The following is a 17,185-nucleotide window of genomic DNA, read 5'->3' on the forward strand; positions in this document are numbered from 1 at the left end:
GAGTGCAAAATCGAAAGTTCTGGAAGGAAGTGTGAAAGACAAAAGCGCTTTTGCAGCAAAAAGTGGTTCAAAAGGAGGCAAAAAAGAAGTCGTTTGCTACAACTGTGGTGAAAAGGGACATATTTCTGGTGGCTACAGCAACAAAGAAAAAGGAAGAGAGTGTTTCAAGTGCAACAAATTTGGACACATTTCCAAGAATTGTCCACAAAGTGAAAAGGCAGTCGCAGAAAGCATGCTCAACGCGCGAGTTTTAAGTGAGCACAGTGACATGACGAGCAAAGCAGTTTCAATTCAAAATCAGAATTGCGTGGCGCTGTTTGATACGGGCAGCAAGTTCAACATTTTGCGCGAAGACTTATACAAGCAGTTAGCTTTGCCAAGGTTGAAAGAGTGCAGTGTATATCTAATTGGATTTGGAAAAGATCGCAATGCCAATAAGATCAATAAGTGTAAGCAAGCAGTATCGATTGACAACAGTGTTTATGACTTGAACTTCTTCATAGTTCCGTGTGATTGTTTGATAATAGGGGAAGAACTGTGCTTGCAAGCAGAAGTTTCGTTCAGTCCGAAAGTTGAACAATCTTGACGAAGATGAATGCAAATCGAAGCAGTGCTTGACAACGAAGAACTCGATATTAATCAATCAGCCAGTGAGTATGCAAAGAAAGAGGTGCGTGAACTAATAACGAGGTACATTCCTAAACCGTCGAAGTCAACAAACATTGAAATGAAAATCATTTTAAACGACGAAACCTCAATCTTTTCGCGTCCGCGTAGATTTGCATTCGCTGAAACGAAAGTAATTTACGATCAGATCGAGCAGTGGCTCTCAAACGGCGTAATCGAAGAGTCCGACTCTGAATTTACAAGCCCGGTAGTGCTGGCAAAGAAAAACGACGGTTCCCAACGACTTTGTGGGGATTTCAGGCGTATCAACAATGTAATAATAAAAGACCATTTTCCGTTGCCCCTGATTGACGACCAGCTTGATCGCTTACAAGAAGCTATGATGTTCAGCATGATTGACTTGAGGAATGGCTTTTTTCATGTGCCAGTAGCCGATTCCAGCAAGAAGTACACCTCATTCGTGACCCAAAGCGGGCAGTACCAGTTCCTTAAAGTGCCTTTTGGTTTGTCAAACTCACCTGGAGTGTTTCAGAGACACATTAATGCGATTTTCCGAACGCTGACTCGCAGAGGAATCGCTCTCCCTTACGTTGACGATATCATTATATAAGCAAAGGACGAAAAGGAGGCTGTATCGAACCTCAAAGAAGTTATTGGAACTTGCAGCAACTATGGGCTAGAACTCAACCTAAAGAAATGTCATTTCCTGCAGACCCGTATTCAAATTTTAGGTCACATCATCGAGAATAAAACAATTTCCCCGACGCCTCAGAAGATCGATGCCGTTTCGAAATTCAAGACTCCACAGAATCTCAAGCAGCTAGAGAGTTTTCTGGGTCTTACCGGATACTTTAGAAAGTTTACCTACAGCTATGCTCTTATTTCGAAACCCTTGATTGATCTGACTAAAAATAAATCAAATTTCGTAATTGGTTCAGAAGAAGAGAACGCGATTGAATCCTTAAAAAAGTACTTGACTTCCACCCCTGTTTTGGCAATTTACAACCCGAAGTATGACACCGAGGTACATACTGATGCATCAATCGATGGATTTGGCTTCGTGCTTTTGCAAAAATCACCAGATGACGGCCAATTTCACCCTGTCTACTTCATGAGTAGGAAAACAACGTATGCTCAGCGAAAATATTCAAGCTACGAATTAGAGGTGTTAGCGATTATCGAGGCCATAACAAAGTTCAGAGTGTATCTCCTTGGCATTCCATTTAAGATAATCACAGATTGTAATGCATTCGCGAAGACGCTAGACAAGCAAAGCCTGTGCACTAGGGTTGCACGGTGGGTACTTTTGCTCCAAGAGTACGACTACAAAGTTGAACACCGTTCAGGTTCATGTATGATGCACGTTGATGCCCTTTCTAGGTACCCAATAATGACGATCGTTGACGACTCCATTTGCCCTTGGTTTCAAGCAAGCGCAAGAAAAAGATGAACATCTGAAAGCGATTATTAAAATCCTAAAAGACTCCAACTCACTATATGAAGACTATTTTCTGAAGGTCGCTGTCCTGTACAAACTTTTCAAGGACTTAGAACTAATTGTAGTTCCGAAGGACATGCAGAAGCAGATCATTGGTAGAGCACATGACCGAGGACACTTTGCTATTAAAAAGCGAAGGCATTTTAACCAACATCCATTGCACAAAGAGGATTTCCCGCTGCATACCTATCACACTGATTTCTTAGGTCCACTAGACTCCACAAGCAAAAATTACAAGCGCATTCTCGCCGTAATCGACTCCTTTACGAAATTCTGTTGGCTTTATCCTACCAAGTCAACCACTGCCAGCGAAGTCATAGCCAAACTTCGAGGCCAAAGTTATATATTTGGTAACTCAGCTTGCATTATATCGGACCGCGGCTCAGCTTTTACCACAAAGTGGTACAGACACGTCGATCGAGTTCAACAAGCCATTAACTCCACTTTTTCGAGAAGCATCGACGCCACTCCTTTTGAGGTTCTAATCGGAGTCAAAATGAGAAACAAAGATGACCAGAAGCTTCAGGAAAGTATTTCAGAACACGCGCAACGACCTTCAACTCAAGGCAAAAAGTCAAATTTTGAAAATCCAAACCGAAAACAAGAAGACCTACAACTTACGACGTAAACCGGCAAAGACTTATAAGATTGGTGAACTAGTAGCCATAAAACGAACGCAGTTTGGCGGCGGTCTCAAACTAAAACCGAAGTATTTGGGTCCTTACGAAATAACCAAAGTGAAGCACAATAATGCCTATGATGTCCAAAAAGTCGGCAACTCAGATGGACCAAAAATTTCTTCAACCTGTGCAGAGTACCTTAAGCCGTGGCCCGCCCTCGAAGACAAAGACGAAACATTCGAGGCGAATGTTTAATCAGAATGGCCGAATGTGGGAGTGAGATTGAAATATTCCTCGAATCCCTCCCATAAAACCCCAGCATTCGTATGACATGACTCCCTAGACAACGAGAGAAGCAGCTAAAACTAAGAAGACGAGTAGATGGTCAAAAGACGAATTCCAAGAAGACGAGCGTTCCAGGAAGACGAGCCGATGGAAAAGAAGACGACGATCACTACAACGAGATGTGACGACGAGGAGACGAGCAGAGCAACATATCGAGAGGAAGAGCGTTAGTTGCTGACGGGATCGAGTTGGGTAAAGACGTGCTCAAGCGAACGACGTGTGACGACGAGACGACGGTTAAATCAAACACAAAGATTCAAATTTCTTACTATGTTAATTAATTAATATTAATAATCAAACTTTTAAATAATATCCTACTTAATAAATAAAAACCCCACATTATTATTATTATTATTATTATTATTATTATTATTATTATTATTATTATTATTATTATTATTATTATTATTATTATTATTATTATTATTATTATTATTATTATTATTATTATTATTATTATTATTATTATTATTATTATTATTATTATTATTATTATTATTATTATTATTATTATTATTATTATTATTATTATTATTATTATTATTATTATTATTATTAATTTTGTTATTATTATTATTACTATTATTATTTATAATAATTTTAACTTCATTATTTTTTAATATCTTTATATATATCTATATGGGCTCCCACTCGTCACGAATGACAAACCGTAATTATATTTAGAAGTATATTAAAAAACATTTTAAATACATCGAAGTCATAACTTTTAATGACAATAGTTTTCTGATTGTTTCTTTAGTAGAAATTTTTTTTGGAAAAGTTTCGTGCACATTCATTCATTGCTCATTTATTTTGTTAACTAAACGAATTTAATTAAGTGCGAGCAGGACAAACGTATGACGATTCCAATGAACAATAAATGGAGAAAATTGACAGAACCCGATACCCGATAGTAAACTACTAGACGGAGTTGGGCAACAAAAAGAAAATTCGATAAAATACCACCGGGCCGATACATCAATGAGCAAAATTGTAAAAAGTACCATTTTGCTCATTCATTGGAGTTGACGACAAAACGTAATAAAAAAGCGAGGCTTAGATGTATACGAAATACTTTTTACCATTTAAAGGTAACAAGTGAAAACCTTTAAACGTTAAAATTAGCTGGATAAACACAATATAATAAACAAAACAATAAAGTTTGAATTTCACGTTAAAAAGGCAGTGTGACCGTGAAGTTATTACCAAAAAAATCTCAAGCAGTATCCATAGTGTGGTCTCTGTCTCTGAGCTTCAATGAATCCGTCAATGAATAAGGCGAACAATGTAGTGTCATACCCGCAATAGCATTTACACTGAGAGACCAGTATGCGTAGAAACGGATGGACGGGCAGACAGATGAAGATTGACTTCCCTGGTAATGCGGATCATGAATCTATTTACTTTATAGGTTCGAAAATGTCTTCTTTTCTGAGTTTAAAACTTTTGTCTAAAACTTTAATATTAGGCTCATATAGATCGACACAACAAATACATTTACAGAAGCATAGAATAGAATACAAAATAGAAGCATTATTTAAGAAGTTATTGGCAAATATGTTTTACTGTGACGTCACTATTTCAAAAAAAGAGTTCGTCCAGCGGGGGTGCGGTGCTGCTCTCTATAAGATTGTAGTGTTGATAATGCAGTTCGGAAGATGGGCGCCACCTGATTGCTTTCTGGTGAAATATATATGTCAAACAAAAACACCTCTTAACGAGGTAAACAATTCGTTAATAAGGATTTGACTAGATAAGTACACTATTTCATCCAGGTATTTTTCATCCGGGTATTTTGCCTACACAGGCATTTTTTCAGCGTGACAAATGGGAACATTTAAAAAATGTATTTATTTTGTCGAATGCTTATTCATTTTTCGTAACCAAATTTGATATTAGATATTTTATATGTTGAAGGTACGATCGTCACGACTTTTAACTCGTTAAGAGTTGTGCTTGTTTGATGTCAAAAGTTTTTCTTGGAAATATAGTCAAAGTACCCCAATATTGCAAAAAAGTAAAAAAAAAAAATCAAATAATTTTAAGTTTTTTATTTAGACCAATTATGTTAAGGCAACTTGATTAACATATGACAATACCTTTTTAATGACATACAGGACTTGTCTGTAGCTAACTAGTTAAGAAGTTATAGCCGTGCAAAGTTAAGCTGTTTTTAGCGATTTCCCGCTCAGGAACTGCACTTAAAAAATTTTTAATATGTCACTCTCACCGCCCTTTCCTCAACCAATTAATTTTCCTAAAGTCTTGCTATGCAATTCCTTTTTGATTTAGCGATACCTTTCGATATGTGATGTCGTCCATAGTGATTTTAAAATTTGTTAGATGAGTAACCAATATTTAATAGTCGGGGAACTTGCCAAAAAAAGAGAATACTCTTTGGTCAAAATATACATATTTTAAATTATTTATAATTTTCTTTGTTTCATTTTAATAAATATCATTTAAAATTTAACTCAAGAATAATAATTATTTACTTTTTTATTAATTTTATTTTTTTTTTAATAAAAATATATTGGATTTTGGGTATAACTGGATCTGTAGTAAAATTGCAGATGTCTAAAATGGGCAACAAAAAAGGCAGAACATTTTTGTTTCGATAAAATCAATCTAGTGCCTTCAAAAGGCGTAAATTCCCACTTTTTCACTATTTTTACCATATTTTTTGCACATAACTCAACAACAAAAAGGTATTTTTCGTAAATTACTTTACGACTTTTTTACTTTTTTAACGTGATTCGCGACAGGATAGACGCGAGATTTGAAAATATGCATAATTGTCCGGGGAAAATGTAGGATCTAAATTTGCGTGTGTGTGTCGTAGATTAGATATGGATGGGTTCGAACTATTTTTGTTCCCGTACCTAGGCGGCATGGGCCCATTATGATGCCATATAATTTATGAAATCATCTGGTATGATGCAAGAATGGGAAAGATTGGCCAGTTTGATTGTTGGAAAGGCCGCAAGGTTGGACAAGGTATAGCGGATGAGGTGTCGTCGAGCAATTGTGAAAAACAAGCCATACAAAATTTGGAAAGTACGGATAGAAGCAGTAGTCCTCGTCGTCGTTGAGATATAAGGACCCGTTCTAGGTGTTCGAAGTTAGATTGGAACAAATACGGCAAATCGAAAAGCGTACCTCAAACAACATGTACTCATCTTCCTTATCGCCTAGCATCTCATCACATGATCCAAACTGGTGTAGGAATCTTTTGTGGTTGTGCGCCGGGCACAGACACAGGAGGTGTTTTATGGTTTCCTCCTCGTCTATCTGCTTGCAGCTACGGCAGGAATCGTGGTGTTGGACTCTAAGCCTTCGGGCATGGTTGCCTATTAGGCAGTGTCCTGTTAGTGCACCGATAGGATGGATAAGTTGTTCCTTGTGAACTGTATGAGTGCCCTTGATTTTTTTTGCGTTACGTGTGGGCCAAGTTAGCTTTGTTTGTTTGCAGGTAGTGATTGAGTGTAATCTGCTATCAGAAAGACTGGTTACGGTTTGTTTCAAAATCAGCTTATAAGTGGTAATGGTCATGCCCACTGTAGTTGAGATGGTTGTTGAAGTGGAACACACTGCATTGGTGTGGTAGTCGAAGTTCTTGATGTCTAATTCAGGAGATTAGACACCACCTCCCGATTGTTTGTTCAGCGTGGACCCGTCCGTATAGATGTTGATGGCAATCTCCACTTGGTGTGGTTCAGATTGGTCTGAACGTGATGGGATGAAAACCTTGTATAGTTAAGAGAAGTTAAAGAATGCGGTGGAAGTCAGTTGTGTTGGGTAAATTTGTAAAAGTTTTAACCAGGCCCTCGCTTCGCGCAGTCTCAGTGCGGTTGCCGCCGAATGCCCTTTGGCAAGCAGGTTCAGGGGATCAAGGTTTAGAATGGTATCTAATGGGTCGTGCGAAGCGCGAGTGAACAAAGTTATGACCGCTTTCCGTGTACGGTCTGCTATGTTTTCTGTCCAGAACAGTTTCCTGTCCAGTATTTTTCGTTAAAGGCTAGAAAAGTATAGTTTAGAATGGGTGGAGTTAGTTCTGGAACCTTATACTTTCTGGTGAATAGTACCAGCTCCGTTTTATCTGGGTTAACCAGATGATGACAGGGCTGATGACAGGGCTGTTTTCATAAGACTACTGAGTGTTTCCGGGAATTTTTCTTGAATTAGGATTACTACGCAGTCCGCTATCACCTTAAATCCCCTTCTTTCTAGGGGTAGAAATAGTTCGTTAATCACTATGGCCCATAGTAGAGGGGAGAGGACTCCACTTTGAGGGGTTCCTCTGCTAACTAGTCCAGTAGCCTGGGCCAGTCCCAGAGTCACTACTCTGCTGATAAGGATTCAGTGAATGATTCTCAACAGGGATGGTTCAACTTCTAGGCTCGTTAGTGCTCGTGTGATAGCTTCTGGAGTGACATTATTAAAGGCTCCTTCTACGTCTAGAAAACCCGCTAAGGAGAATTCTTTGTGGTGGAAACCGTTTTCTATCTGGGATCCTAGTGTGTGTAGAGCAGTTTCGGTCGATTTGCCTTTCCGGTAGGCGTGCTGAGCGCTTGTTGTTCTGATGTTCGTGTCTATTAGTCTTTCTACGGTTTATAGTAAGAATGAGGACAGACTTATTGGTCTAAAGTCTTTTGGAGAGCTATGTTACGGTTTCTCAGCCTTGGGAATGAAGATAACTTTTGCTTCTAGCCACCTTTTGCAGTTGTGCTGGGAAGAGTCCATCTGGTCCTGGAGATTTGAAGGGCTAGATATTTCCGAGATAGCATATTCGTCTTGGGGTTGAGCTATTAAGGGTCGAAACCTCCTTAGAATTGGGGGGAAGCGAGTATCTAAGAGCAGCTCTAGTGTTTCTTGGCTGGTCTCTGTCCATCTGTTTTACGTGTTTTTAAGGTGGTTGGAGATTTGGAAAGAATCTTTCTAAGTCGAGCCGCCTCAATGGTAGACTCTATGTTTGATGCAAAAGCGAGCCCACTCTTTCCGTTTGGCCTGTCTTGTTTAATTTTTTTACACGCTAAGTTTTGTGTGGTATTTCTTCAGCATTTGTCAGTGTTATGTTTGGCCATGTTGAATTTGAGGTGTGTTAGGATGGTAGACCACCATGGAGGTTTATGGTTCAATTTTTAAGCATTCTTTCGGGTGTCTTTGAGGATGTTAACTGTTTTCTCGAGTTTATCCTGGGTGTTTGGATTAAAGGGGTGAGGGGTGTTTGGTAAGTGTCTAGGAGTTTGGTATAGTACGCCCAGTTGGTTCTTTTTAAATTGGTGATTTCTTCAGGATGAGGGCATCGAGTATTTATGGTAAACTAGGTCATCCCCGACCCTCCAGAGTCCAATTTGGAATCCCAAACTTCCCTTATGTTTCTGGTGATAAAGGTGAGTTTGTTTACTCAGCCCGAGTTTGACCAATGCGTGAAGAAAAAGATAAGCATTAAGGGGTGATTTGATAAGAATACAAGTTCTCAGTTGTTTAATTGCTCACTCACTTTTCTCAGTATCTCAGTGACTCAGAAAAGTAAAATTTTAACATAAAGTTTATTTAACTAAACAAAAATATCAAAATATGTCCAGACCGTTAGTCAAACCATGTGATTGCTTTAAAAGCCCACAGCTGTTCCAGCACCGATTATAATTGAAAACAATATCATTGCAATCATCCCTGCGGTATTAGTTATCGATATTTAGTATAGTTTGGGAGCCAAAAGCATTTTCAAATTATGAATTATTCAGCGCTAGCTCGGGCCTCGGGCCCACTGTGCAATGAGCGATCGGTGAAGTTTTCCTCGAAGCCAACCTGGGCCAGAGCGTGGGTCCCTGCAGAACCCTCAGACCCAGAAGAGGTTTTAAAGCTCTTAGCCAGGTTAAGCCCCCCCCCGGGAGGAAGGTGGTTAAAACCGAAAAGAGTGAGAAGATCACTATGAACAGCGTCTTCAGATTAATCTTCACCACAGTAAGGCAGCAACATCTACCCTTCTAAAGCCCTTCTAAAGCGCCTAGAAATAGGAGCAATAGGCGCAACCTTGTTCAAGAACCTTGGATTTTGGGATTTTGAGATACTGAGAAAAGTGAGTGAGCAATTAAACAACTGGCAACTGAACAAAAAAAATTAAAAACATTCAAAGATGTATGTTTTCTCTAATATAAAATTGAAAGTATCAAATGGGTTTGTATCGAAGCTGCCCCACTGTATAAGGTGCGCGTTGTCATTTGTCATTTTAGCTGCAACGTCGTTGATCTTTCACTCTTCTTTCTGTTGTCTTTATTATTTCAATTATCTGTTGTGTAGGGTACGAAAATTTTGCATCCTTGCGTTCGATTTGTTCGGCACTTATGTCATCCAGCCTCAAATCATACAGTTAAGATGCTTTTTTTTCTGCATTATCAGTAGGAACTGGTTCTGCAGCCAAAATACATATTCATGCTATCTTAAGATAAAACTTTTAAGTGGATCATCTGTGTTCTTTTGAGAGGTGCTGATTGACAACAAATATATATTTGTCAGCACTGGCAGATTAAAAAACGGACGAGAAATAGGGCCTCTGAAATTTAGTACCAACAAGCGCTTTAAAAATTGTGTGTCTTTCTGATTTTATTGTAAAACTTTTTTGTACTGCCTAATAGCAAATTGTACAAAGAAAAATTGTTTTTTAGATCCAAATAAATAAATAATGGTACCTTTGTTTAAGCAGTAAGCTTGAAGTGTTTTATGATTAATACATTTAACAAAATTAATATTTTATAGGATGTATGAATATTGTAGTATATTTACTACAACATGACGCCAGCCCGGACATACCAACAATACGCGGGGAAACACCACTTCATTTGGCAGCTCGTGCAAATCAGGTAGAGTTTAAAACAATACAAGTTTTATTTTCTGTATCTACATAGTTATGTTGGTTGATTTGTTTTAGACGGATATTATTCGAATTTTGCTCCGCAGCGGAAAAGTGGATGCTATTGCACGTGAAGGCCAAACGCCCCTACATGTAGCTTCTCGATTGGGTAATATTAATATAATCATGTTGATACTGCAGCATGGAGCGGATATTAACGCTAAAACTAAAGACAATTACACGGCGCTGCACATTGCTGCAAAAGAAGGACAAGAGGATGTAGTCCAAATTTTATTGGAAAACGGGGCGAAACTAGACGCTGTAACGAAGAAGGGATTTACCGCATTGCATTTGGCTAGCAAATACGGCAAGCAGAAAATTGTAACGTTGTTATTAGAAAAAGGAGCTTCTGTCGATTTTCAGGGAAAAAATGATGTCTCCTCATTACACGTGGCCACCCATTACGATCATCAGCCAGTGGTAGAGGTTCTTTTGAAAAACGGTGCTTTGCCAAATTTGTGTGCTCGGAATGGGCAAAGTGCCATCCACATAGCTGCCAAGAAGAATAATTTTGAAATTGCGCAGCAGTTGCTTCAACACGGTGCAGATGTGCGGGCTATAAGCAAGAGCGGCTTCTCTCCGTTGCATTTGGCGGCCCAAGAGGGGCACGTCGATATGGTGCAACTACTCCTAGAATATGGGGCTTTAAACACCGGTGCTAAAAACGGCTTGACACCATTACATTCGGCTGCACAGGAGGGCCACGTTCTCGTATCCCAGATATTGTTGAAACATGGTGCTAAGATTTCAGAACGCACTAAAAATGGTTATTCTCCTCTACATATTGCTGCCCATAATGGTCACCTTGATCTAGTTAAATTTTTACTTGAAAACGATGCTGACATTGAAATGTCTACCAACATTGGCTATACACCGCTTCATCAAGCTGCTCAACAAGGCCACATAATGATAATAAACTTGCTATTACGACACAAAGCAAATCCCAACGCTTTAACAAGTGTAAGTACAAACATTCATAAAAATAAATTCTTGAAAGGATTTTTTTTAAAAATAACCTTTTCTGGAAAGTAGGTTGTAGCCTTGACGATGGTTTTATTTGTTAGTCTTGTACAACAGTCTTGTCATTATACCCTTGCAGAGGGTATTATAATTTTAAATGTTAGAATCGAAGCGATTCTGAGGTGCAATCACAAAATAATTTTTAAAAAGTCAAATAGGTTCCTATTAACCAATTCTGTTATGCAACAATTTTCTTAGAACATCAAATAGTGTAAAACTTTCATTTGCACTTTAAGTATTTGAAAAGAATTAATTTCTGTTCTTTCGGATCTGTATCCGTCAGCCAAAAGTTTCCGTGAGTTTTTTGCGGAAGTTAACAGAGAATTAACAGAGGAAACTTAGATTCCGTGTAAATCTTTCGAAAAATTGAAGTAGGTCCGGTAAATTCGAGTCCGTTTGAATTTTTCGGAAGTGAAAACTGGAACAGGGCTGTATATATGAGTTTCGGTCATATCTATCAGTTGACACAAAAAAGAAAATCGAACTATTATTTAACAAGTTATTAAGTCCTGGTGGTGATCGCTGATATAAAGAGACAGAGAGAAAAAATTGTTAGCGTGGGTGGGGGTGCTGTGTTTTTGGCCTCTAGTGTTGGCAATGCAGTTCGACAGATGGCGCCACCTAGAAACAGAATGCTTTGTGGAGGAACATTAAGTTTAAAATTTGTTAGCTGAGTAACGCGTATATATTAGTCGGGGAACTTCAATATAGTTTTCTTTCTTGATTTATTTTTAATTTTTCGATTATTCCAATGAGAGCTAATTGATAAAGTCGACCGAGCTTATCGAAGTTAAAACCGTGATTCTGAAATATTAAACCATTACTAGAGAATTAAAAAAAAATTAAGAAACAGCCAAGTACTAATTTTTTTTTACAATTGCTCCTATGGGAGCTATATAATATATTTTTTCGTCCGTCTCGTTCCGACAATGGAGAGACCACTTTTGGAAAAGTTTCATGCAAATAGTTTTAAAAGTGAGGGACTAGTTACTTGACAAAAACAAAATTATAAATTCACTAATTTTTCATTTAGTTGTATATACTTTTTGATACAGTAATGGTTTACTATTTTACAATGACGCTTTTAGTTTTATCAAAATCGGGCAACGATGTCATAACGCTGGCATAGGAACGATGGAAAACTTTAACGGAAAATCCACAAAGCTTTAATGTTTAAACAAATAATGATTTTTAGATTTCGACGTTGCAGAAAATTTTTTTACACATGTGATACTAATTATTTAAAACTTGTTTCCAGAACGGGAAGACTGCTCTGAACATTGCTAGTAGCCTGGGCTATATAACTGTAATGGAAACACTTAAGATTGTTACTTCAACATCCGTTGTTAATACCAATACTGGTGTGCTTGAAGAAAAATGCATGATAATGACTCCAGAGGTTATGCACGAAACGTTACTTTCCGACTCCGATGACGAAACTGGTGATGACCTTTTGGACCACAATAACTACAAATATATGGTAACAGACGATTTAAAAGGCAATTATAGTCAAGATCACCATAACTTTGATACCACAAATCCTGAAAATGATCTCGCGGAACTGTCGGCTCCTCTAATTTTTGAAAAAGGTAACTAAAACCCTCTTATTTATTTCCGTATTTCCATATTAATTTGGAACGCTTTTACAAGATAATAAATATTTTATTAGCTTTATCTTAAGGTCATGACCAAATAATTTCGACAATATTAAGAATCTGTTGATGCCAACCTGGCAAGCCCTTTATGTACTGGGGCTCCGAGCTTATTTCAACCAAACACCATCAAAAACTTAAACAGCATATAAAAACTTAACTGAACTTAACTAACTCTTTTATGTTACAAATTACACAAGTACACAGCCAACAAATTCCACGAGCCTTTTTGTACTTTTTTATAATAATTGGGTGCTTTTGAGTACATTAGCTATGAACAACAAAAGCCTAAGTTTGACGACATTTTTTTATTGTGTATCCCATACAATTTGAGTTACCTAATTTTTTTTTCTGCCAAACACTCTTGAAACATCACCGCAACATAAAAAAAGTCCCTGGCTTGACAATTTACCATATTGGAATATGACGTCAAAGTTAATATCTCAGATTATTACGCAGCATCTGACATTTTAAAGTGCCTCTAAAAAATATAGCTATAATGGAATTAATTGCTCTTGGAATCTACAGTTCTCTGTGTGTTGTTATTCCTGCATCAAAGTTATAAATATGTATAGTTAGTTCGATGTTTTATAGCATTAAAAGCAAAAATTTTTGGGTATTATCTACTACTATTATTTATCCAATTTTAAAATAATCTGGCACCCTTTAAAATGTTAACTTAGGTAACTTCAATTCTATAAAATGCCGTCAAAAATTTAATTTTTATGTTCTAAGCTATACCAGAACATATGTTTGCGTGGAGAAGTAAAATTAGTTCGTTCAAATTTCAAAGAATTAATAAGAATAATTAATAATATTTAATTATTTATACATTTTATAGTTAACTAATAATAATTAATATAACCAATTATTAATATAATTTACAATATTAATAATTATTAATATAATTTATTAATAGTTATTAATATTATTATTATATAAACAAATTACGAATTTAACAAAGATACCGCTCTAATTTAGATGTTTTTTTGCTCATAAAATTTTATTTTTTATGAGCTGTTTGGGGCTCTATCGTCGTATGTCGTTTCCCCGAATTAATATTGTACCCTTTAATTAGCTTTTTATAGATTTTATATATTTATTAAAATTATTATATAATTTATTTATTTATTTTTATATATAGGTATAGTATCATTATTTTTGTATTTATATTTTCTTAGGAATGCTACACAACAACTTAAAAAGCACTAATGGATCTGAAATGGAACGAAAACCCGATAATGTTCCTATTATCCGACCTCAGGTTCATTTGGGGTGAGCATCCGTTATTAAATGTCAACTAAAGAAAATTAAGTTGACATTACATTTTTCAGTTTTCTGGTATCGTTTTTGGTTGATGCACGTGGTGGATCTATGCGCGGATATCGTCACAGCGGTGTCCGTATAATTGTTCCTCCGAAGGCGTGCGCTGAACCCACACGTATAACGTGTCGTTATGTTAAACCCCAACGGATAGCAAACCCTCCTCCTTTAATGGAGGGCGAGGCACTTGTAAGTCGTATTTTAGAACTGTCACCTGTTGAAGGAATGTTTTTAAGGTAGGCAATTTAGTGTAAAAATGTTGAGTGTACAATTATTAAACCATTTTTATTTAAGCCCAATAACATTAGAAGTTCCTCACTTTGGAACCCTTAGAGAGAACGAACGAGAAATTATTATATTGCGGTCCGACAACGGAGAAAGTTGGCGCGAGCACAACTCTCATGAGAGTGAAGAACTTATGGGAACATTTGGAGACGATGTTAATCGGATAGAAGCGTTACATACGGACCGCATCGTTCGCATCATTACGCAAAATGTGCCGCACTTTTTCGCCGTTGTTTCACGTGTGCGTCAGGAGGTGCACGCTATTGGACCTGATGGTGGTACTGTTTTCTCGACAGCAGTACCGCAGGTTCAAGCTATATTTCCACCCCATGCGTTGACCAAGAAAATTCGAGTCGGTCTTCAGGCACAGCCGGTAGACCTGGTTGGATGTTCTAAGCTGCTTGGCCAAGGCGTTGCTGTCTCACCAATAGTCACTGTGGAGCCGCGACGACGAAAATTCCATAAGGCTATTACACTTAGTATTCCTGCTCCAAAAGCTTGTACCAATAGTATGATTAATGCTTGCTATGGCAACGGAAATTCGAATTCACCTACCCTGAGACTATTGTGTTCCATTACTGGTGGTCAAACGCGCGCCACTTGGGAGGATGTTACGGGATCAACTCCGCTGTCATTTGTTAAAGATAGTATAACATTCACCACTACTGTTTCTGCCCGTTTTGGTTAATGGATTGCCGCAACATTGTAGATGCAGGACGAATGGCCACAGAGCTCTACAGTCATTTGGCCAAAGTTCCTTTTCTTGTTAAGTTTGTAATATTTGCAAAACGAATCTCCCAAACGGAAGCAAAGTTTTCAGTGTTTTGCATGACTGACGATAAAGAAGATAAGACACTTGAACAGCAAGAATATTTTACAGAAGTTGCAAAGAGCAGGGATATCGAAGTATTGCAGGATCAAACAATTTACTTAGAGTTCGGAGGTAACCTTTTCCCAGTTTTAAAGACAGGCGAGCAGTTAAATATAAAGTTCCAAGCATTTTGCGAAAATCGACTTTCGTTTATTGCTCATATAAAAGATCCGGAATTTCCACAAGGTTGTATATGTTTATGACCGATCCTAAGGCAGGTCCAAATGAAGTCCCACTTAATCCGCTTTGTACCTTAAATGTATCAGTATATATGAACACTATTGCAAAGCATCTTGAAAGCGATAAGTCGGACAATTCAAATCATGGTATTAATGTGCGTACTGAAGTAAATGAAAATTATATGATTAATTCAGAATTAAAAGCTAACACAGCAGATTCAGCGACTTCAGAAGAAATGGTCAAAAAAACTGATGATGATAAAAGGTCAAGCAACATTGAATTAATTCAAAGTGCAGATATAACTATATCCGATATATCTAGCAATATAGGTAGTGACTGGCCTCAGCTAGCGATTGAATTGGGTGTTCCCGAGACCGATATCGAGCTTGTCAAAGCAGAGTACTGTAGTGGCGACAGCGTACAGCAGAGCATGGTAATGTTGCAGCTATGGCTAGAAAATGGGGGCATTTCCACAGGAAATGTACTAGCTATAGCCCTTTACAAAATCGGGCGTGCGGACATAGTGGAAAAGTGCATTCAAAACATTGAGTTTGTCACTGATAAATTGGAACAAGATACGGCCACAATCAAACAAAAAAAAATTGGGGTTTGTGAAGAGCCATTTACGACGCCTGTAGAACCATATGCTCTTCAACAAAAATATGGTATTTATAAAAAAGAAAGGAATCATAATGTACAGTAATTCTTATATAACTTATATTTTTTTAATACAGAAATGGAAACTGAGCAATACAACCCTGAATTAAGTAATAATGATATAACTCTAAACACAGCACCGTCAGGTAATTAAAAGTTAATACATGCGTGACTTCGATAAAACATTAATTTTATTTTAACTTGCAGAAAAATGTATTTCAACAAACCCAGATAATTGATGCCAAAAAACGGCAGTACTCACCGAACAACGTTACCCATAGTGTCAATTATTTTTAAACAAACAAAACCCATTTATTTTATTTTTTTTTTGACTGTAACGAGCAATATTTTTGCCATTACTAATTTTTGCAATTTATATTGGAAACATATTAACTGACTTAACATTTTTGTTAGATGTTAAAACTACGTACTAATACAATAAATTGTTAAACCATTTTTTATTTAAACTTAATTTTTAATAGGAATAGTTTTGAAAAACCACAGCTGTCTGTCCTAAAAAAAGGTGACAATTTTTCAACACATGTATTTAAAAAAGGGCGACTTGACAGATTTAAATTTGAAAAGATCTTATGAAAAATGCTTAAAATCGTATTACATAGAATGAAACAAATCGTAAGAGAGATTTAAAGATAAAAGTTTTTTTTTGGCAAACAAAGTTAAAAAACACAATTAAATTTAAAAAATATTTAAAAAAAAAAACTAAAACATACTATTAGGTTTTTTGGTAATGACATAACGGTTTTTCCGTATATGGTTTTGCTATAAACCGCTTTGTAGGTCTTAACAGCACCTGTAAAATTTACATTAGCGCTCAATTACGATTACGACCGTGTCTCAATCTGCGAATCTCAGCTGAGCCCCTATAAACTCGACTGATTTTTAGATCAGTTTATCACTGCCGAAAAAAAATGGATCTCTTATGAGAACACTAAGCGTAAAAGATACTGGTCGAAGCACGCCGAGTCGTCTTAAATGGTGGCTGAGCTAGGATTGAGGGCAAGCAATGTTTTGCTGAGTGTATGGTGGGAGGTCAGAGAAATCATCCATTATGAAGTGGCGCCCTATGACCAAGCCAATCAATGACGACCTCTACTGTCAACAACTGGAAAGGTTAAAAATTGCATTTAAATCCAGTATGACAACGCCAGGTGACTCTGCACAGGTTTTAATGCA

The 17,185-nt window shown here is 37.1% G+C and overlaps 1 protein-coding gene across 1 annotated transcript in view; it reads left to right on the forward strand.

Annotated features, from left to right (window-relative positions):
- Positions 1-16,445, forward strand: part of LOC128263727 (ankyrin-3) — a 36,381-nt gene extending 19,936 nt beyond the window's left edge. Inside the window, 10 exon segments of the mRNA XM_052998825.1 lie at positions 9,850-9,953; positions 10,022-10,963; positions 12,282-12,612; positions 13,857-13,950; positions 14,010-14,234; positions 14,293-14,957; positions 14,960-15,328; positions 15,331-15,999; positions 16,069-16,137; positions 16,199-16,445. Coding sequence (XP_052854785.1) covers positions 9,850-9,953; positions 10,022-10,963; positions 12,282-12,612; positions 13,857-13,950; positions 14,010-14,234; positions 14,293-14,957; positions 14,960-15,328; positions 15,331-15,999; positions 16,069-16,137; positions 16,199-16,230 — 3,500 coding nt within the window. The 3' untranslated portion in view covers positions 16,231-16,445.
- The last annotated feature ends 740 nt before the right edge of the window (positions 16,446-17,185 follow it).

Source organism: Drosophila gunungcola, unplaced genomic scaffold (assembly GCF_025200985.1).
Source record: "Drosophila gunungcola strain Sukarami unplaced genomic scaffold, Dgunungcola_SK_2 000018F, whole genome shotgun sequence".
NCBI lineage: Eukaryota > Metazoa > Arthropoda > Insecta > Diptera > Drosophilidae > Drosophila > Drosophila gunungcola.